This window comes from Denticeps clupeoides, chromosome 12 (genome assembly GCF_900700375.1).
Source record: "Denticeps clupeoides chromosome 12, fDenClu1.1, whole genome shotgun sequence".
In the NCBI taxonomy this organism is placed as follows: Eukaryota; Metazoa; Chordata; class Actinopteri; order Clupeiformes; family Denticipitidae; genus Denticeps; species Denticeps clupeoides.
The window spans coordinates 8,040,761-8,063,865 of NC_041718.1; the positions used below are offsets into that span (position 1 = coordinate 8,040,761).

The 23,105-nt window shown below is 45.8% G+C and overlaps 1 protein-coding gene across 1 annotated transcript in view; it reads right to left on the reverse strand.

Moving 5' to 3' along the window:
- plxna1b (plexin A1b) overlaps positions 1–23,105 on the reverse strand; it is a 146,098-nt gene that overhangs the window by 89,058 nt on the left and 33,935 nt on the right. Inside the window, exon 3 of the mRNA XM_028997725.1 lies at positions 18,563–18,745. Within this exon, the coding sequence (XP_028853558.1) occupies positions 18,563–18,745 (183 nt within the window). The remainder of the gene's footprint in view (positions 1–18,562; positions 18,746–23,105) is intronic.

Here is a 23,105-nt window from a genome sequence, read left to right on the forward strand (position 1 = left end):
TGTCAATTTATTAAAAAGACCTGTACTATTTAAGAAATCAATTAACCATCTGTCCTGTTTTTACAGGATTTCTAATATTTTCTTCAAATAAAATTATGAAAAGAGGTTAGTTTATTTATTATAGAGTTATTGTTTTTACAAAAGGCCAAGGGTGGTTTCAAAAATCTGGTCTGTACTGCACATGTGCACAAACATTGAGGTGAACTGTGGAGAAACACATTTGTCCTGTGATGGAACACTTCAGTCCTGAAGGTTGGGGTGTGTTCCTGATGGATGATGCGATATCTACATGACACGAACATCACTCAGAGGTACGACCTCCACCACCAGAATCAACACACCCAACATGGAAACACTGGGTCCGTCTCTCCACTTATGGACTGGAGAACCTGTGATTAGTTGAACTGAAGATGTTCTGCTGCCAAACGTCTAACTGAGGCACTTCCTGTTGATATTTTGATTCCTTAATCATGTCTATATTGCTATAAATATTACACGAGCAAATGCGAATACCAACGTGCACAACACACACACACTCAAACATGCCCTGAAGCTGCCCAATTCCACAGAGAACGCTGCCAAAGCTAATAGCCCCTCCGTCTCTGAGCAACAGGTCTCTATTAGCTAATTAACTACAGAAATTAAGGCTGTCTGTCTGCGGCAGCTGCCAACAGCTGGCTTCTGAGAGGAGGCGCGTTCCCCGCGGAGACGCACGCGCAAACTACTCACACGCAGATTAGAACACTATTAAAGTCCAATAATATTTACACCAAAAATGGCAGGAATTACAGATGGCCTCGGATCCGGTGCTTAAAACAGGTCTTTGTAGTTTCCCTGCCTCCGGGGAGAAAACGAAGCGAGATTTGTTTCAGAAAATATAATTATCTAACTGGCTGGAAACAGTGCTCATTCCTTCTCCTTCCCTCTTTTTTCGTATAACTGGGAACGGGTCGTATTTGTCCAACTGGAGGTGGGGTGTTTAATTTGTGTCTGGCCGCTCTTTGACTTTCTCTTCCTTGGGCACACAGACGGCGGTGCTCGGGAGACTCCTGAGCAAACCAAGCGAATTAAGACGGCTAATTAACAGCACTGACGACACAAATCGCGCCGTACCGTAATGAGCCTCGCCTGATCTCTTATATTCTGATCCGGCGCTTCCAACAAGACACCGTCAAGGTAAATCGACTAAATGAGTCAGCCGCTGAAAAAATGTATACTGTGTCGACACAGTGTGGAATTCATATTTGGCCACTTGGATTAAAAAGTACTCATTTTGAGGGCCAAACCCTAAAAAGCACCAAAATACCTAGACATATGGCTACAAAGTTCATCAGGAAGAAAATTATCTAGATAGAATCTAAAAAAATAACTATTTATATATTGACTTGTAAAAAAAAAAAAATCTGAACATCTCATTCTCCGTTTTACAGTTATACAGATATGTGTGCAAATTCCTATAAAAGTGAAGGTTAAATTGGCCAGTGAACGTCCATCTTGTTTAAAAAGCCACCATGAAGACTAAAAACAAAAATATTCTCTCTTCCCACAGAGGAGAGGTCAAAACCAGCGCCCTGCAAATAAACAGGCATCTCAGCGGGACAGTCAGAAGGCCAGAGGGGTTTAACAACACCCGTGAACCCTTCGTCCATCCATCACGGAGGAGTTAGAGATGACAGAGAAGGAAAAAACAAAAACCGAAAAAAAAAAAAAAACGAAGGGTGCAGAGCAAGAGCAGTCTGACCCAGAGCAGATGGCCTAATGTGGACCAGGTCCTAACCCTCCGCCCCTTCGCTCCCTAACACCCCGCCCCGTCCAAAACGCAGTCATTCTGCCAGACCCACAAGCCTGCAACAGACGCCAAGCGTGAGCCAATTAGAGTGAAACAATTGTGTCCCCACTCCGGTCATTGTGCTGAAGACAGAGGAGAAAGCTGAGGGGGGGAAGAGAGGGAGGGTGATCTCTGAACTGGGTGCTCAGGTGTGAAATCGGCTGGAGAGGGAACAGTTGAAAACTTCACTTAATTCACACACACACACACACACACACACACACCCATTACCTGTCAGTGCTTCAGATTTATTAGGTAGAAGCCGTACCGGTACTACAGCACAGACAACAAACTCGGACCGGCCTGAGCTTCAACTCATGTAAAATGTGCACTAGGAACTTCATCTGTATAAACTAAGACTAATTTTAAAAAATTTAAATGAACAAATTCTTTAGGGTGATCTTGAATTTTTTAATGGCCATTTGAGTGGACAAGAAAACTATTTTTATATAATGTTATATAATAACAACAACATTGTCCTTATTATTATTGTTTTAATGGCTTCTTACAATCACCGAATGAAGGGACACATTGACAGAATATGGGGCCTGATCCTGATTTTAGGCCAGTTCCTATAAGACATTTGTTAATACTGATCATAATACACTGCCCCTTACCAATCATTTAAAATAAATAATAATCCTAACATGTTTGCTCTATAATTAGTTCTACACCTTCTGCTAAAACGTCAATACTGGAGTATCCCTATTTATGGCAAATTGATTTTTTTCATCCCACCTTTATTTCATAACAGGGCATACTTTAGATTTAAAGTACATCTCATTTTTAGACCATATCACTCCAACCTAACACAAACATGCTGCACAAATGGATTTACACACCAGAGGAAAGAAGGGGGAGGGGGTCAAGGTGCTAATATCACAGAGGCGAAAATTAAGAGCGAGCTGTTTCCTGTTTGGAGCGCATTTCCGAATTGCAGGCGGAGGTTGCGGAGTGGGTGCCCTCAATTTCCATGCGTGCCGCACCAACGTTCTTTATCATTATCCCTCCCCCCAGTCAGAATATATCTGGTGGCATTCCGAACGGCCCGCTGCAGTATCCTGCCTATCAACCTTATTATCCCGATGGGAGCGAGAGCTTTCCGGAACGTCGTAAATTTGCATCGCTGCAAGCACTGTTACTCCCAGAGGGTGCAACAGAGAACAGAAAGATTGTGAGAGTGTGAGTGGTGCACGTGAACATACACACAGCATTACAAATAAACGTGCGGCCATTCTTACTCTCAGTAACAAAATAGTTGCTAGTGGAGAATATTTGGTCGTTTATGAGGATGTTTTTTTTAACTTGAGGACCGTCCAAATCAGGGGACTAGCGTCTTTGGAGGAGTCTAGAGTCACATTGCTACAGGAATGTGAGTGAACTTCCTTCTGGTCTGTGTGCATCCATGCAAACGTATAGTAGCGCAACTCACAAGAGACGACACTTGTCGGTCAATTTGACAAAGCGTTGCGCTGATTGGACACAATTTGAGAGGTTCGTGGGATTGGCGTGAATTTGCCTTAATTGCTGTAATGGCGGCACTGCAAAATCTTGCAAGGACCAAAGAGACAAATGGGAAGAAAAAAAAAAAAATGGTACACTGGTGTATGCAGTGAAACATGAGCAGGTCCTTTTCTCCTTCCTGTTGCCGTTTAGGGGCACGTTTAGCATTTAAACAGTCAAATGTGTGTGTTCCCCATTGCATTCATTACGTTCTGGCCTCATAAGGCCTAGCGGACGAGAACCATCCGAGCGTTTACTTGCTAATGACCTCAGGATGAAAGGGCCATGTGTCCACACCAGGTTGGGAAAGGATCTTCGGCTTCCTCCCCCTCGTCTCTCCTCGAGCTGCTTCCAATCGATGGCTGATTCATTTTTGTCCTCCTCGCTCTCCGTGTTTCTTCCTAGCCCTCCGCTCTCATTCAGTCATTAGTTATGTTTTTTTTTTTTTTTTTAATTCTTTATTCTTCGTCTCAGCCTCTTTCTCTTCCTCAGGCTCATCCTTCTTTGTTAATTATTCTCTCTATCTCTCTCTCTCTCTCCCCTTCCATTCGGTTGCAAGTGCTAATCGATGATGGGATGGCAGCAGCGGGGCGCTCCGTAGAGCGAGGAAGAGAAAAGGCAGCGCGGAAGACGTGTGTTTCACCCACCCCGCCTCCACCCCAAAAAAACAAAATCTGGCTCAGATTTAATGGTGAGCTCTGTCTCGGTTCGGAGCCTGTACGAGAAGCACACGAGCCATCAATTCCACCTTAAAAATAATGAAGAGGCTATTAGGCGGGAGGAGGAGAAAAAAAAAAGAGAGAGAAAGAGAGGGAACGCGTTGACCCTAATTATTAACGACAACACAGATGTTTGTCGAATGCTCAGCCGACTGCAAAACCCATCCATCTGCTACCATGAGACTCGTCCATTCACAACCAGGGAGTGGTCTGGTGACCATGTGCTGTAATGGCGAGGAGTTATATTCATATCAATGATTATGAAAACAGAGTGCTCTGTCCACTCAATTATATTTAATTTCATTTTTTTAATATTTGAATATATTTCAATATATCTGCTGTCATATAGCTGTCACCACATGTATTTTTTGTACAAATTTATCAATAGTGCCAATACACACACACACACATTCTCTTCTAGACAGTGAAAATATACCATCCACTTAAAAACACACACAAACAAAATCCCCTGCTTCATTCCCAAGAAGGGATGACGCAACAGGGGGCAGAGCCCAGAGCAATCATCGTGATTAAGAGCTTGTTCTCCACTCATCCCTCGCTCCCACTATTCCTGTGCCGAAACCTTCATCCCATTTCTCATTATTCTCCCCTCCCTCCATCTCCTCTCTTCCCATCTGCCCTTCACCCTTTCTCCATCCAATCCAGCAATGATCTCTTTTGGCTGATCAGAGATCATCGAGGTCGTGACCTCGTCTGTGGGCGGGGCGACCCTCCCCCAGCCTCACCAGTGTTTCAGCGCCGTGGTCTGGGCATGTTAACTGGGCTCAGGTGGGACTTTAATCTGGGGAGATGTCTGGGTTTTTCTGCTGCCTTCACCTGAGACGGAGCGCCGGCTTTGGTCTCATTTCAGTAGAAGGCGCTTCATAGGATTTATAGACTAAATTAGCAGCGTTGGGGAGAAGGCTGTGCACTGTTCCTCAATGAGTTCCTGTCGCCTGTACACACACACACACACACACACACACACACACACACTTTATGACTGCACAATAGGCCCTAAAAATTTAATGAATACATTTACTATACATGCATGTGCACCAGCTGCTCATTCAGTCAGACATGGAGACTTTATGCAAGATATATTATAAATAATGTAAACTATGTAAGATATTTCTGGCTGATATTTGTGCGGTGCGTCTAATCCACTCACAATGTAGAATCTATGTTCTATTATAACAAGCATTGCATGACATAATAAAGGATCAAATATTACAAGTCGTTATATAATGATACTTATGATGTTCTGTTGTATGAATATGTAAATACATCACAATATCTTACCAATATTATTACACACAGGTACTCCGTAAGATGACGCGTCGGCCAGCGTTGTCATGCTAGCATCGGTGTGAGGTCCCAGGCCGTCCCCGCAGGTGCCCGACCCAGCGCTAACCCCACCGTCAGCACGCTGGCACCGCCACACACGGCCCATACATCACTGCCAAGTCGCACATGGCCCAGCAGCAGCCCGACTGCAGCGCGGCCCTCTTCTGATGCGCAGCTAGATGACATGCCAACGCAACTGGACGGGGAATAAACATGCGCTTCACGCGGTGGTTAGCGGTTCGGATGCGCTAATTCAGGCCTTTGTCCCCGATGATCGCCTCACCCCCTCCCCCGGTGGCAAACTTGACCTTTGAACCCCGCTGCCCTTTCCGCTGAGTACAGTGATCCAGCTGCTCCATCTCCAGCCATTATGGCTGCTGAGCCCCGAGGGCCGGTGCTGTTTACCGCAGAGCCGGTGGAGACGAGTGGGCCTTTAATGAAACTATGGATTTTACACTCAGTCAGGGCTACAAAACCCCCCAAGCCCACCCCACCCATACTTGTATTGGCTGACCGCCATGAGATGAATGCGCTCTGATAGCTCACCAGAGGGGTGAGAGAAGACAGCGACTAACCATGGGTGAGTGGAAAAATAACAATATGCGAAGAATGATGTGCCCCCGCCCCCATTCACAATTAGACACACACACAAGCTCACACAGTGTGCCAGGCCTTTGTGTGTGCATATGGTAACTCAATGGCACTTGTGTGTGGGAGATTTATGACAACTGTACAGCTTTTAGAAGACACAGAGCTCCCACAATCCCCCTGCATTATGAGGTTCTCTGACATTCTGCACGTTCCTCAACGCTATGGTGGTACTGTGTGGAGAACGAATCACATTCACTAATTACTGGCCCCCCTCATCTTCCCCCGAAGCAATGCTGGCCTCTTATTGGGAAGAGGAAACAGGAAGTAAGCAAAGCAGGCCTGTCGCTCGGCAACAAGGGTCATGACCGGTCAGAGGATCCAACTGAACCACCAGAGAGAAGCCCGCTGACCAAGCCATCCCAGTGATGAAGGTACGGGACGGACGTGTCCTACAGACACACACACACACTACAGATCCCAACACTACAGACACTTACTTATCTCTCTCGCCTATTGTCTCTTCGGCAAATCCGCTCCTCTCCAGCCTGCTGAGCATGAGACTGAACTAAAAACACACACACAAACACACACATCCGCTCCCCAGTGTACAGTGTGCACCGTTGCTGTACAGTGTGTATCTACCAGATTACCTCATTAAGCCATCCTGCATTACAGCACTCTGTCGGAGCATAATGCAGTCCCCTGACTATTGTTCACCGAATTAAATTAAAGCATCACCCGCTTCCTCATCCCTCCATCCCGCTCTCGCTCCGCTCCACCACACTGTCGGGGCGTCTTCATTTCTCGCTCAGGCCAGGTGAGAGATAAGGTTTTTTTTTTTAAATTCAGGACCGTGCCTGAGCTTGGATACAGAATCAGTATTAAGATGTGTGACTTGGCTCACTGTGTCCCTGCTGCAGTGCAGATCTCCTCTTTACTCAGAATGAGACGGTTCAATGCTGCTCAAAACTCCCTGAGTATCACAGTTAACGACGCATCAACATTAAGGGTAGGAACCTCCAACATTTCTAAATACTACAATTAATTTTATGTTCCAGAAAAGTGGCAAAAAATAGTCTTCAGTTCCTCCCCTTGTTTCTCACAGACAGGTTCATGTTAAACTTTGACACACTGATGGTTTAATCTAGATAACTTGTGTTTTAATATGCATATGTTTGTAAATGTGTGTGTGTGTGAGCGTGCACAAATGCGTGACTGAGTGTGTGTGAGAGCATGAATGCATGTGTTTGTGTGTATATGTGTGTGTGTGTATAAATGTGTATATGTGTGTGTATATGTATATATATATATATATATATATATATATATATGTGTGTGTGTGTGTATGTGCGTGTATGTGTGTGTGTGTGTGTGTATGCGTGTGTGTGTGTGTGTGTGTGTGTATGCGTGTGTGTGTGTGTGTGTGTATGCGTGTGTGTGTGTGTGTGTGTGTGTATGCGTGTGTGTGTGTGTGTGTGTGTGTGTATGCGTGTGTGTGTGTGTGTGTGTGTGTGTGTGTGTGTGTGTGTATGCGTGTGTGTGTGTGTGTTCCCGCTGTCCCTGAGGTAAGGCCACAGATTGCTTGTCACTGTAATGAGTGCTGTGTAGGGAAAGTCAAGCCTGAATGCAGCTCCCTATCTGCCCCACGGGACGTGGGCAATACAAACCATCAGCAAGAGTAGCAAAATAACCCAGCAAGAGCTTATTAACCCCCCAAACACATTTACACACACACGCGTGTGTACACACTCAGGCACTGACACAGACAGAGTTCATTAAAAACAGGACAGGAAACTTTGCTGGCATTGTAGTTTCTCTATTCCCTCACCGCCAGCCCTACACAAACAAGGGCCCACATGCACACACAGCTGCTACAAGAGGCAAACTGATCTGGACACGACTGCGGTGGTGTGCGTTTATATCCACACACACACAAGCCAAAACACCTGGAATGACACCCCGCTCGAGTTGACATCTGCTGCCTGATGGAATGACAAGGCGAGCTGTCTGAGCCGGGAACTGAACCTGTGTGTATCACTCCACACATCAGAGGTGCGATGCTCTCACGATGGTAACACACACACACATACACAGAATTCCAACACTCCAGGTATTACCCTTCCCTGAAGCACTCGGACTGTAGTTGCCATGACAACAGCAGAGTGACCACCACAGATGCCACACAAGAGTTAGAGGGGTGAAATGAAGGCGAGGTGCCGAGTGCCAGTCTGACACTTCCAGCATGCCACCACATCTCCGCTCAGGCTCAAGATGCGGGCAAATCTGACCCGGGTCACAGGTTCTTTTTATGTTCTATACAGGAAGTTCAGAAAGGTTCCTCAAAGGTCTCAGCAACAACCAAACTGGTGTACAGGAAACAGGCAAACAGGCAATCCTATTCCTGGAGAGGGAAGCTTTCACTTCCTTCCTTCTGAAGCCTGCAGCCTCCACACAGACAAGTTTAGACCAGACAATTCCCCCATCTTCCCCCAACCACTCCAGTTCCCGCACACACACGCCTTCACGACAATGGAAAGTCACGTCAGATTACAACTGGCTGCTTGTGTGGTTGCCAGTTTCCCCACTGCAATTAGACCAAGATAGTTTTTTACCCTTTTTAATTATGGGAGAAACATACTTGCAGGGGCACCTAAAGATGGGTTGGGGTTGTGCTGAAGATTCCAGTTCATTCTGTTCCTCAGCAGACAATCAGAAACTGAATTCCTGGGCTAAATTGAAGACAACATTGCCTATAAACAACCCAAAAAAAAATATATACCACACCCTTATCTAAACTGAGACCAAAACTACAATCCTAATATGGCAGCTCGAGCAGGAAAGGAAAATGAGTAAAAAATGAACTATACACGTGTAAGTAATTATAATTTACCACATTATGCTGTATAAGTGAAGGCCTCTTCGCATGTGCATACCAAGAGAACAGGGCACAGGGGTCTTGCATCCGGTTCAAGAAAAAGAAACGAGTGACACGTTATTTACAACTCCGTCTTGATGGCAAACATCTGCATCGCACAGGAAGCGCCGCTGCAACACCGCTACCATGGACCCAGGCACCCATACAGACCACTACGCGACAATGTGGCTCTTGCCGGAACGGAAAGCGGGGGCTTATGTGGGCCCTGCGTGGCCGCGTCACGCCGAGCCTCGATAATGGCCGGCAGATCGGCTCGCAGGCCGCGGCCCGGAGCACGGGCGGGCCGGCGGCGATTTATGGAGTCGTTTGTGCAGTCAGGCCGAGGCTCTGCTAATTACCACTCTCAGTGAAATACCGATCTGGGATCAGCCAGCGTGACCGAATGCTCGACGGCATCCTGACAGACAGAGGCAATAACATCGCACTCACACGAGGATTAAAACGCGGTTTCCCCCCCCCCAAAAAAAAAAAAAAAAACAGAGAAGGCTAAACATGCAAAAACGAAATAAGCAATTTCCCTGCAACATTTGCGCAAAGCACAATTCACCTATTTTGCAGAACCAAGCATCATCTAGCACTGATATAATGATCCGTTCAGTTTTATAACTGTAATGTGCACACCATTATCAAATATTACAGTTTATTGTTTGGGCATAATAATGACACCCTTGGCAACCTGAGCTGTAGCTTTTTTATGCATATACGCTGTTAAACAACGCGTAGCTTCAGCACAGCAGGGCCTGGCGAACGGCAACTTGATCCTACCTGTGTGTGCACGAGAGACAGGAATTAAAATGCCCTTCAGTTATAACAGTTCATTAATATTTCAGTTCAAATGAAAAGATGACAACCCAATATCCCTCGTCCTCTCGCTCCCTCTCTCTCTCTCTCTACCACGCACTGTTCTCTACTCCTCCTCCCTCGCCCCGGCACCATCAATCCGTCTGCCTCTCCTCTTCCGCACGTGTGTGTTCGCTTCTCCTTCTCCCTGGTGGTTAGTAAAGCATCACGGCTAGTCAGTCGTCCTACAGCTACATGTCCCCGGACTGGCGGAGTGAGACACACGCCAAATGGCGTCGGCTGGTCGAAATCGGCTCTGCTGCATAGCCACCCTCAGCACTGACTGAGCACTATTTCCCTCTCGGGTCTGCCTTTCTGTAAACCCGTCGGCATTGGTAGAATGGCCGAGTGTCCTTGAGGCGCCCATTTCGAACGCCATGCACACATGCGGCACAGCTACGGGGCTTGGGAAGGTCTGCAGCTGTGTGTGACTTTAAGGCTCCAGGTTCTGATGGAAATCAGGTGGAGCTGCAGGGTTCATGGCCGACTTGGCCGGGACGACGCAGACAACGAGACGAGGACAGGAACACACACATTTCTTCATACTAGATGGCTTCCTGATGCCTCTTGGGGGAACGTTCTGTGTGTGTACAGACCTCTCTTTGTTAGAGAATTCCTCTCTGTCTGGGCATGTGTGAGTGGACCGTGTGAAACGACAGTCGGCAAGCATATGACCACCATGTGACTGGGCCAAGACAGCATATGTGTATACACACACACACACACACACACACACACACACACACACACACATCCAAAAATATACATGTGAACACAAAGATAAACTATGACTGTCATAATGGACACACACACATGCATTAATCCCATTCTTTGTAGTCGCCTGTAGGTGAGGGACAAGGATGAAATGGCCTGAAAACCCATTTTTTCTTTCATCCTCACCCATGACTCCACTAAAATGCTTATGGGAGTACTGAGCCACTAAATGGCCTATGTGAAAGCTTTAAAAATGTAGCGAGTCATTCTGAAATAAATTGAGCTCTTTGCCACAAAAGTAAAAAAAAAAAAAGAAAGTGCTAAAGTCGAAGAAATGAATAGAGGCCGGCAGTGCTAAATATCATTTAGCAGCCACGGGAAGAGCGATTGCCTGCTTAAACTGGGGGGAGAAGAAAAAGTGAGGCGTTAATAAAGAAATGTATCTATTAACCAGAGATCTATAATCCGATAAGCTTTCATTTAGTTAATTCACATAGGAATAATTTCATTTAATTCCACGCAAGCCTTAACACGTCAGATTAACGTGGAGATGAAGAAAGGAGTTTCCAGATTAATTGAAGATGATCATTTGATCGTCCTCCGGATTAAAGGGCATGTTTTTGTTCCCCCCACCAATCTCCGTAATGAGTTCTTAAAGAAATCGGGGTTCCAGACTACAACACGATGAGTCAGGGTTCCTAGACAGAAACCTCAGATTCACATTGGGTTGGGAAATCAAGAGGTTCCCAAAAGTAGGACAAGAGTCGTGCGGAGAGAGGCTTTCGAGTTTAAATAAGACGTGCAAATAACCGCAGCATAATAAATTGGCGTACCGTCTAGATGTGGAGCCGCCTACCCTGTACTAATAAAGACCATGTATCTTTCATTTATTCAACCTAATGATCTGAGAACCTAAAATAAATCTCTCAGAGATGTTGTCCCTGCCAGACGTCGGAAAAACATTCAGCTCTTTTCAACGTGCAGCTCAGTAATTTATACAATAGCTCCAGTTTGGAGAACTTTGAACATCCTATCAGCACTTCAGTGGGCCAGACGTCTTTGTACCAGGGACGGATTTAAGACAATGTTGTCCATGTCCTGAATGGGGATCCACCACTGCAGGCCAAATTTAGTCTAAAACCCCGCTCTGGCAGCTGGCCCAGCTTCCTTCAAGATACGCTGAAGCCACATGGACATGTCCACTAGAACTCTACACTAATCTCTACACAAGGGAGTCAATAAACAAAGGCTCTGGTTCTCATGCGCTTCGGACGCCATCCTCAAGCCCCTGCCCCGTCACAGGCAGAAGAGCGGCAGAGACCTCCTCAAAAGAGATCTGAGGTCAATCCAGAGAGCTGGCCATAAAATCAGCTCCTCGCAGGATCTCATAAAAGGCGGAGGAAGAGCATTAAAGGGAAGATGAGATCGGGCCTACAGCGAAGCTGGCGCGGCTGATAAACCGATAAGCGCGCTGTTAGAGCCGCCCTATTAGACTAAAGAAGCTGCCGTATACAATAACGCCGCTAGCGCTACGCTACGGTAAACATCCCGCCTGCGCGGCCCTGTCTAGCGTGCTGCTCTGATCGTTCCGTGTAGCTACTCTCCTGTTAGCATGCTGTTCGGCTACGCTACTCGTGCAGTTAGCGCTGCTCTTGGCCAAAAGTCAAGCTGGGAGCTGGGATGGCTAATTGGAGGAGGCCCAATTACATGGGTGTGGAGCAGATGCAGTGGTGTGTGTGCGCGCGTGTGTGTGTGTGTGCGTGTTGCTAATGCTTCCGTAAAAAGTGCATATGTCTGAGGAAACATGCAGCTAATTTGATACCGTTTCTGAACGGGAGCATCGGCGCCGCCAAACGTAATTTACCTCTCGTGACCGTGTGAGCGTGTGAAGAGCCAAAACATCATTAACCACTCGTTCTGCATTCATGTCGAGCCTTGCAGTCATTCAAGGTCCAAACCAATTGTTTAGATTTGGCCAGCGCAGTATAAGGGTGCGTGTGGGTGTCAAGATGGCACCCTGCCAGGCCAAAAGTCCTTTGTGGCTGCTGAAGCAGCAGAAGTGGGACTCAGACATCTTCGGCTGTTTGGAAAAGGAGCGCTCGTCAGACGCAAAATGTGCCATACTGTGAAGATCCCATGACATGCTGGTTTTTGTAGAGCGTCTTCGCGGTCCCCTAAAACTGCATCTGAAGTCGCTTTCTGAAATCCAGCCATTTCCCCGGGACGCGCGTTTCTGCGTCTGTAGCTTTAAATGATGACGAGGAGGAGATTGGCGGGGTGTGGCGGAGGGGACGGCCGTCTTGCGGCCACATTATATGTAGGCTTGAGTGAAGAACTAAATAAAAAACGTTTGAGCTCATTTTTACATCTCAGCACTGAGCAACTGCAATGCTTGCTCATTTGCAAGCCATGGCAGTCCGTGGAGAATTTTTTATTTATTTTTTCTAAGGCAGAGGTGCAAAATTCTCTGGGTGGACAAAACATGAGATACGGGAGGTAACCTTTGTCCGTATGACGACATAAGGGGCCAAATTCCAGATCCGACCATTTGAGAAGGAGAACGACCAAAGCACTTTTACACATGTTTCTAGCTACTGCAAGACCATAAACATGCTGGGGAAACTTATATTAATGTTAAATAATCTCACAGAAATGTTCATGTCATGGGACCTTTAAGAAAAACACATTGGGTAAATTTATAATGGACAAATAGGTTTCGTCCTAATTATCAGGATTCCCAAGGAATCTATATTTTCCCACTAACACAACTCCCGCAGATGGACTTGTCCATCACCAGTACAGCAAGAGACAAGGATGAAGTTGCTTGCTTCTTTCTGTGTATATGTGTGTGATGAAATGTGATTGTTTTTTCATCGTGACACACAGCATAGCACAGTGCACACAACAAAATGTGCATTTAACCCATCACCCTCAGTGAGCAGTGTGCAGACGGTACATTGCTCAAGTGGCACCTTGGACCTTCAGGATTTTAAATCCACAACCATTCGGTTATGAGTCCACTTCTTTACCTGCTAAGCCACCACTGCACTATGTGAGTGTGTGTGTGTGTATGTGTGTGTAAAATGCCTGTCTAAGAACTCCATTGTGGCCTGGCCTTTTTCCTTTGTATTACAACCACAACAACTGGATCATTATAACATCCAGCCAAGCAAGCAACCACCTGGAGACTTTTTTTTTTTTATCTTTTGCTCTCTCTCTCTCTCTCTCTCTCTCTCTCACACACACACACACACACACACACACACGTCAGGCACATTTCTCCGTAATGAGTGTAAATGATTACAGTGGGAAGACTGCTTCAGAGGTTCTCTGCATTAAAAATTATATATAATAATTATGTGAGCTGGCTGCAGATGGAAGATCTTTGATCAGAAAAGAGCAGAGATGGCAGGAAGAAAGAAAACTGCATTATAATGCAAACACTTGGAGGTGTAGCCATGGCACCCTTGCCTCTCTTTCCCCCTGTGCCTTGTTCTTTTGTTCTGCTTTGCTCCTCTTGGGGATGTTGGCATCAAGAGGTGTTCTTTCAGAATTTTTCTCAGCACAAGTTGGAGGGTTTCTGTGACTTAATTTGTAATAAATTAAGGAAATAAGCTCAATTAGCCATTCTTGTGATTGCTCTGAATGGAGTTTAAACCAGGTTCCCTGTGGCCTGTAGTGGAAACACCACTCCAGTCCTCACAGTCCTGTGAAGAACACTGCAGGAACCTTCTCTCTCACTCACCCTCCTCTCTCTCTCTCTCTCTCTGTTTCTCTCTCTCTCTCTCTCTCTCGCTCACTTCCGGTGCTTTGTTAGGTTCCCCCAAAAAATTATCATTGAGTTATGAGACCAGATGGAAGGAACGTTGCATATTTGTGCAGAATTGATTTGAACTAATTAAAAGCCACATGCCTCAACACAGCACACACAGAGGAGAGTGGAGAAGGACATCAGGGTTTCCTGGAGTGCGTGTGCGTGTGCACAAACACACACACACTCACACAAACACGGCGGGCAGAATCACACGCAGCAGGGAACGGCAAAGATTCCTGACTCTGAATTAATCATCCCCGCTGAGGCCCATGAAACACACACTCGGTGACTTTGAGAGTAACTGCGTGACACAGTTCCTCAGCACTGCATCCAAAAGGAGAATAAAACACAGAATCTCTCTCAGAATTCTCACTCCAGTGCTATAATGTACCGCGAGCGGGCAAAATAGCTGCAAAATTGCATCGTAAAAAAAAACTGCCCTGGCCGTATGTTTACATTGTGTTGTTATACAATTAACAAATCACATGAGAGTGGGCGGGGCTACCACTTCTGCTTCTATTTCCATTGTAGCCTGCTGTAGGGTGGTCATGTGACACTCACCTGAAATAGATAAATAATACTGATCGCAAGTCGCTCTGGATAAAGGGCCGTATGTGTAAAATGTCTTAAATCTCATTCTATAGTATGCCTATATTAGACACGAGAGGTACAATCCCTACTCACACACACATGCAAGCACGAACACTCGAACGTCCACCTCCTGTGGTGTCCCCGACCCCTGAAGAACCTGTGGCTGCTTTCACAAAGCCCCTCTGTGTGCCGGAGCGGCCGAAACAACTCGTGCTCAACTCAGACGCACAGCGCGTGTGTGTGTGTGTGTGAGCATCTAAATAAAGGATGGCATTCGCTCAGTTGAAACGGTCTGCTAGTGTCACCGTTAAGTGAAAGTGAAGTGACATTCACATGTGATACACAGCAGCACAGCACACAGTGAAATTTGTCCTCTACATTTATCCCATCACCCTGAGTGAGCAGTGGGCAGCCATGACAGGCGCCCGGGGAGCAGTGTGAGGGTACGGTGCTTTGCTCAGTGGCACCTCAGCGGATCGGGATTCGAACCGGCAACCTTCTGATTACGGGGCCGCTTCCTTAACCGCTAGGCCACCACTGCCCCAGCAGATCCGATTAAAGCAGATCCGACAGAGAACACACACACACACACACACACACATCTCTGATTATTAACTGCGTGGGAGGGAGACCAGCCTGAGATGGTGAGACAGAGGGTGGCTGTGCATTTGACTGAAGTAATGCATGATGACAGGAGAGGCGTTTACTCAGAAAACGACAGAGTGACCTGCACCTACCACAGCAGGCACATGGAGACAGGAGGGCGAGGGACATGAGAGAGAGTTGGAAGGGACACAAAGTAAATGTCTGAAAACATACTGAAGGTCAGGGAGAGGTGGGCTGGATGTGTCGTGTTGTGACGGCAGCAGGGTCACACCGCCATTGCCCGCTGCCACCACAAAACTGGAACAAAGCACCTCCATCAGGGAGGAGATGTGCGGTTGAGGGAGAGCTCTAACGTTTCTGCTGATGAGGGCCTGAGTTCATTCTCAGTGGATCGAGAGGGGTTAAACACACCAATGCCAGTAGTAATAGACCACCCCCCCTTCACCCATTGCTCCTCACACCCCACTTTACTTTGGTCTCGACTCAATGGCCGGTAAATACAGCAAGTCAGATTGCTGGACCCTCCAGGGTCCCCTACGCTGCAGGCCGCGCTGCAGGACAGCCAGGGTCTCACTCAGACGGGCACGGCTGAAGCACTCAGGCCTGATTAAAGAGCCCTTGGAGGTCTGGAAAATCAGGATCCCCGTAACAAAGGCTGAAGGCCAAAGAGCTCCAGTGGACAAGAGATGTGCACTTGAGCTTGGAAATCTCATTAAGACAAGGCCTGTCTGTGCAAGCACGTGTGTGTGTGCGAAGTATTTGTGCCTGAGAGTGTGTGTCTCTGATCATCTACCCTTAAAATCTTAACCGCTAGATGATCACAATGTCAAAAATCCTCTCAGCATATAGTTTGACCTTTCAAAACTTAAATCATTGCAGACACGCACTTTTCGTGCAACAACTAAGGTATAAACTATGTAATTAGGGCTAGATCGATATCGGATTAATAAATATTAATTATTTCCACATAAAATGTCATAATTATCAACAATATTCCCTCCCAAAAGCAATCCCAAATATGTGTTTCCAATGTTTCAGACATTCATCGGTTTGTGTTTAATTGTTATTCACTTAACGCTGTGTGGATGCATGACAAAATGTGCTTATATTTTTTTTATTATTATTATGAGGATTATGTAAATTTATATAAATCTCAAAATAAGCAATAATACTAAATACCTGGCTATTTATAACAGAAGGAAAATGAATAATTTATTGTACATTTTTTTCTCATCAAGCCCCACAAGCAAAAAGTTCATACAGCAGAACTCAGCAGCATACGAGGAGTAACAGAGGGGAAGAGTGAAGACAGCGGACACTGTGAGGTAGGTGAGGGGGGAAATGGAGGGAGAGAAGAGCAGAGAGAAGAAGGGGGGTGAAGCATGTTTCACATTCCTGAGTTCATGCAGCAGGGTTTGATGTTTAGCTAATGAACAAGAGAACTCCATAGAGACAGAGAGAGACTGCAAATCCTGCATGTGTGTGTGTGTGTTTAACCACAGATCACCCAGACCTGATTCCTTCAGCACCACTCCTCATTGCTCCAGTTCTTGTAACATTACACTGGTTTCCAGTCTGTTCTAGCAACGGTGGAAGTATTGGAAGACTAGGCCGGAACTAGGACTAGTTCCAGAACTAGGACTAAACAATGTCATGATTTCAGCCGCTATTCTGCACCTCGTTGATCTCAAACGTGCCTGATTCAAAACCCTTCAACTAATGCCTCTGACTATGTAAGCCGCTAATGTCCATCTTATTTCCTTATAGCTTGCATGCATTTTCTACTTATTAAGAAATGTACTACATAAACTTTTTTTCAACCTCCAACATCAGCTTCAGGCATCTGACCGGAGCAGAGAAGCAGCTCTACAAACATTGAGACAGGAAGTGAGACATACCAGTGCTTAGAGGGTCTCTATTTTACAGGAGTTACAGCCCCACTCTCCCCTCTAAAACAATATGAGCCATATTCATTCTCTACAGGCAATCGCTCAGCGGCCTGCTCTCCTCCCAGTCACTCAATCACTGCACCTCGCTCCTCATTCCACAGCCCGTCACCTCCTCCATCCGCTCATTCACTCCTTCTCTCCCTCTATATCTCCTTTCTTGTACATGTTTCTCTTCTCTCCTCTCTCTCTCTCTCTCTCCCTGCCACAGTGGAGCCCCACAGGACACACACACACACACACACAGAGCATGTCCTTCATTTCACATCTCAGTAGATCCATCAGATGAAGGCTGTTTCTCCACCTCCCTGCTTCCCGGCTTCCCATCTGTGACGTGGAGATACACCCTCTCCATATGGAGCAGCCAGGGATCTCAGGCTGCCTTTATGGTGCTGTGAGGGTACGCGTGTGTGAGAAAATGAGTGATGTATAAATAGAAACATGGAGAGTCTTTATAAAGACTCTCAGAATGCTCTCCTGCTCAATAAAAAGTGTACACACAACCACCTTGTGTATGAGGCACAAAAAAAATACATTGTCATATACACACACACAAATCACGTGATGGCCTGGCCCAACTCCACTAACATGGCTTAATATATCCTTAACACACACTCTCATTTATGTGTGTGTGCATGTGTGTCTGTGTTTGGTCATGTGTTCAGCAATGACAGCACGCTGGTGTGTGCTTGTATGCATTTGCGGCCTCGTTACGTCCAAGAGGGCTTTATTTTCAACACAGGCCAGGACACAAAGACACAGATACAGACACAGACAGAATCACTCTCTCGAGCGATACTCATGCTGAAGTAACGAGCTGAAACTTGTGTATATTAAGCTGAACTATATTCTCCATTTGTGACACACTCCTGGTGTGAACAGCAGTCGGCTAAAATAGAGGCCGGCGCCACGGGCAGAATAACTGCCATACCCAGGACACAGATTAGATATGCATGACTGCTCTTTATGTGTGTGTGTGTGTGTGTGTGTGTGTGTGTGTGTGTGTGTGTGCCATAAATATAGATGACTTAACACCTGCAACACACACTGATTGCCACACTGTCACCACATCCACCCACAAACACAAGACCTGACGGGGCAGATCGGCCTTTTAACAGGAAGTCCTACCTTCTTCATCCTGCCGTTCCGTGTGCCAGCAAAGGCTACAGTGTTGCCCCGGTAGTCGTAGGCGGCCACCGAGGTCATGCCATCATCCTTGTCGAGGAACAGTGGGATTCCCTCAATGGTGCTGGTTCCGCCGAGGGGCTGGTTGAAGTCCTGGCCGCAGAAGTTATCGTCTATCTGCAGGGGCTATGGAGAGAGAGAGAGAGAGAGAGAGAGAGAGAGGGAAGAGGTTAAGTAAACATGTCGGTGAATAAGTGAAGCAGTGATTGAGGAGGGAGGGAGAGAGAGGAGGAGGAATAATGTCGTACGACGCAAAATAAGATCAGCAAAATGTAATTCCTACTATCAGCAGAGGCCCGGCGGAGTGACTATTTTTAGCCCCGAACGTCAACTCTGAGTCTATCTGCAGGCCGTAATTCGGGCGGCGAGCGATGCAACACAAGCTATAACCATAAACTTGGTTATGCGTCGACTTTGAGTGCTGAGCTCCGTCTGAGTTTATTTATTATTCCTGTCAAGTGAGGTCAATGCAAATCAGCCAAGGTCTGATTTATTTCAATACGTTCTCTACATCAATATCAGTTGATGTTTTGGACAAAACCGTAAACAGTTATTTGCACTGAAGAGGAAGTGCTGACGGCTTTTTACAGTAAACTCATGACTGAGGAGAACGCAGGCAAATGCAATACAGAACATGACATGTATTAAAAGCTACTAGTTGCGAGGGGACAGAAAATATATATTGATGTATTGCAAATATTGTGACAGGGCACAAAACTATATTACAATGTGCATTGCAAAACAATATTCTAATGTGTGTTGTAAATGACTACGTGACCAAATGGCTATTAACCTGATTTATGAGCTTTCTATTGCATCACATTTTACACAACGGACAGCTCCATTCCATGCTGTGTAAACGGGCCTATAAGCCATAAGCTGTATCTCAAGGTTTCAGCTCTCTATGACAAGTAAATATCATTAGCAACAGGATTCCATTTTATTTTAGATATACACACAATTTCATATATACAATTTTGAAGTTTGTATTGAGGCAACCCCATGGTCTCATAATTCCTAAATACATGCCGTTCTGCACCCCAGACCTGTTCTAATGGCCAATATATATATGAACATTGTCGTTCTATTATTTCATATTGACGTGTCTGTAATTGAAATTTCAGATCATATTGGCTGAATCCATGTTCACATTTAATTAGAAGTCTACAACTCGGGTCTTTGCTGAAGAGCTCATTTTCTTAAATGTCTTCACTAATAGTTTATGGAAGCAGCTCTGCTTTTATGATTGCAGTAAGTCTCCAAATGGGCCTTGATCGTAATTGAGCACATTTTACTCTTGACGGTACAATTCTATAATTCGATGGCCGCTGGTGGTCTAGTTGTTAGGTTTCGGTGCTCTCACCGCCATGGCCCGGGTTCGATTCCCGATCAGGGAAGGTTTGTAAGGTGTTGAGGGCCAGTAGTGGCCTAGCAGTTAAGGAACAGCCCCGTAATCAGAAGGTTGCCAAGGTGCAACTGAGCAAAGCACCGTCCCCACACACTGCTCCCCGGGGCGCCTGTCATGGCTGCACACTGCTCACCAAGGGTAATGGTTAAAAGCAGAGGACACATTTCGTTGTGTCACCGTGTGTTGTGCTGCAGTGTTTCACAACGACAATCACTTTCACTTTCAATTCACACCACGTCAGATTGCAAATGCACACATTGTCCCCAGACCTCTTCAGATCAGTTCCCGTATTTTCAATAGAACCTCAGGGTTCTAACCAAGGCAGTCTGGTAAGACAATCCATACCAGACGGAGCCCTCCACATTTCTGCAGTGCTTGCTGTAAGGTCAAATGCCTCTTGAACTTCATTCTTCTAACAGAGGGCATTGTGCATGACACCATATTATCCCGGCGCACATTTTCTTTTATGAGAAACTGTTTTCATATTACCACCCTTGCCCTAGAGTTCAGAGGGACGTGCAGAGAATGCGGCATATAAAAAACAGTGGTTGTAATGTTCTATCAATTGAAGCAGAGATGTTCTTCTCCACTGCCCCTGCAGCTCCCCTGCCAACCAAAGCAGCACTTTCTCTAGAGCTAAGCCAACCACAAACTATTCTGAATAAAGGGGGTTCCAAATGAAATCTTGTACAAAAAGAGTCCTTTACTATGCTGATTGCACATTGAATTCAATTCATGCTTCTCCTTTGTTGAGATTATATCAGGTTGCTCTTGCTAAAATCATACAATATCAGGTACCAGTTAATCTCAGCTCTTTCTCTCTTAAAGAGTGTTTCTACAGTCTCAGGTTTAGCCTAAAAACAATACGATGAAGTAAGAACAATGCAAGAGCGATCTTAAGGATCAACACTTAATCCCAGTATTTCAAAAGAAAACTCAATATCGCTGAAGTCCATAATATAATGTTGCTTTGGAGACAAAAGTTTATTACAATAACTTGTTTTATTGTGATGGGTGAGTTATAAGGGCAAGGCCTTAACAAAAGCATTACTAAAAGGATTTCAAATGCCCACACAAAGCTCTGTCAGCTGAACTCTCGGCCAACCAGGAGAAGCGCTCAACACCCACAAACCACAGCATTCCTCTCTGCCTGGAGGGGTTGCTATGGGAGACCTTTCAAGTTGCCACGGGAGACCCACTGACCTCATAACACTTTAGGATTCAAGGGGGTCACAGTATGCAACCAGCACACTACTAGCCATGACTGTGCATTGTAACACAGTGAGGGTCATTAGGCAAGGGGGCGTCACACCCTTTCTGGAAGGAAAGGACAATAAAAATTCCAGCAGCTCTACACGCCCTGATCTGCATCAAGCACTCGTCCCTGAGAGAATGACGCAACATGACTGACACGTTGAACGTCGGCGCTTTCAGCAGCCATGAAATCGGTGATAAGCGCTAAATAAGAAGGGCCGTCATTAAATCCCACTCAATGTGCCGCCAGGAGAAAAACACACACACACAGCGGGTACCAGATGTGATGCTAATTCATATGTTGGGCTGCACAATTAATCGCACATTAATCAAAATGCCATTTTTGACTCTTGCAATATGTTAATGAGGAAAAGGTGCAATTACTATGATTATAGCTGTTCGTTTTGCATTGCATTTGTCGCACACTTATTGGTACTTAATACTACATCATGTTACTGTGGCCTCTGAGTGGAGTTACTTAAAGGTAGACCTGTTCTGATGGTGGCTTTTCACCTTTACACAATCACAAAGAACGTGGCACCTTCTTCACCAAAATAATAGTGAGCAGTTTAGTTAAAAATTGCTCCAGGTTCTAATGTGACAAATATCATATGTTGAATGCATTTTTAATAACTAAAAACAACATGCTTCCTTTTTCATTTGTGCTGTACACACACACAAAAAAAAAAAAAAACTTTTCCAAAACAAACCATTTCTCTTCTTTGCATTTTATACACCTCCTCTCTCCTTCTTTCTCTCTTTTACCTTTTTTGGCACAGTATCAAACCACATATCAATATCACCCTCCATTCTTCCATTCTCCCTCTCTCCTCCCCCAGCTCCCCTTTCACTCTCATTTCTTCCTCCTAATCCATCCAAAGGGTCTCTACCCCACAGCAGGAAGAAAAGCCAGAGAAGAAAAGAGGGGAAGCGAAGAGGAAGGGGAAAAACAGCTGGGTATCAATTCGCTTAACAGAAACACCCTTTCCTCCCCCAAGGGCCTGGAGATGTTTGTCACCTACAGAGAGCATTTTAGACTTAACACACACACACACACACACACAGAGAGAGAAGCAAAATTCAGGGTATACATTTTTCGCCTTCAATCAATCACACAAGCGTACAGTGAAATAGACACACAAACTGGCCCAAAAATCAACACCCTTCACGTCTGCGAAAGCTAAGCTGACATGAGCACACCCCAGGTAGCAGGAGAGACCACTAGGCTGGATCGTACCCAGGAGGGGGGGTAGAATCCGGAGCGGACGCTGGCTCAAGCTCCACAGCCAGGACTGTGCAGCATATGTAGGCTGCGTGTGGTGCTTAAGTCAAAATCTGAGTGGAATCTGACACGCGCTGAAGTAGAACCGGGTCATTAGGAGTCAAATGCTTCGAGTCGGTAAATAGACGTACAGAGAGTTTAATGAGGGCTATTACCGAGGTACAGTTTGCCTGTTGGGATAGAATATTACCGCCATTACAGCAGCCACGTAATGACTAATACACCACTACAATGTGCATTAACATCCACTTCAGCTTTCCCCCCTCGTTCTCTGTCTCACACACACACACTCATACCCTCACACAGCAAGCGAACAAGTGTGCGAATTTCTCTACACAACTTAGGTTCAGATTAGGCTGTGCAGTAGGGTGGCTCCAGAGGGGAGGACGAGGCTCATCTATAATTGATTTCTATCTGAAATGTGTGTTTTACATGACTGGGACACCCACACATGCATGTATGGTGTGGTGATATGTGCATCAGTTTATAAAGAGCGCTCACATGTAGGTTCGGGTACACACACATACACATCATATTTTATT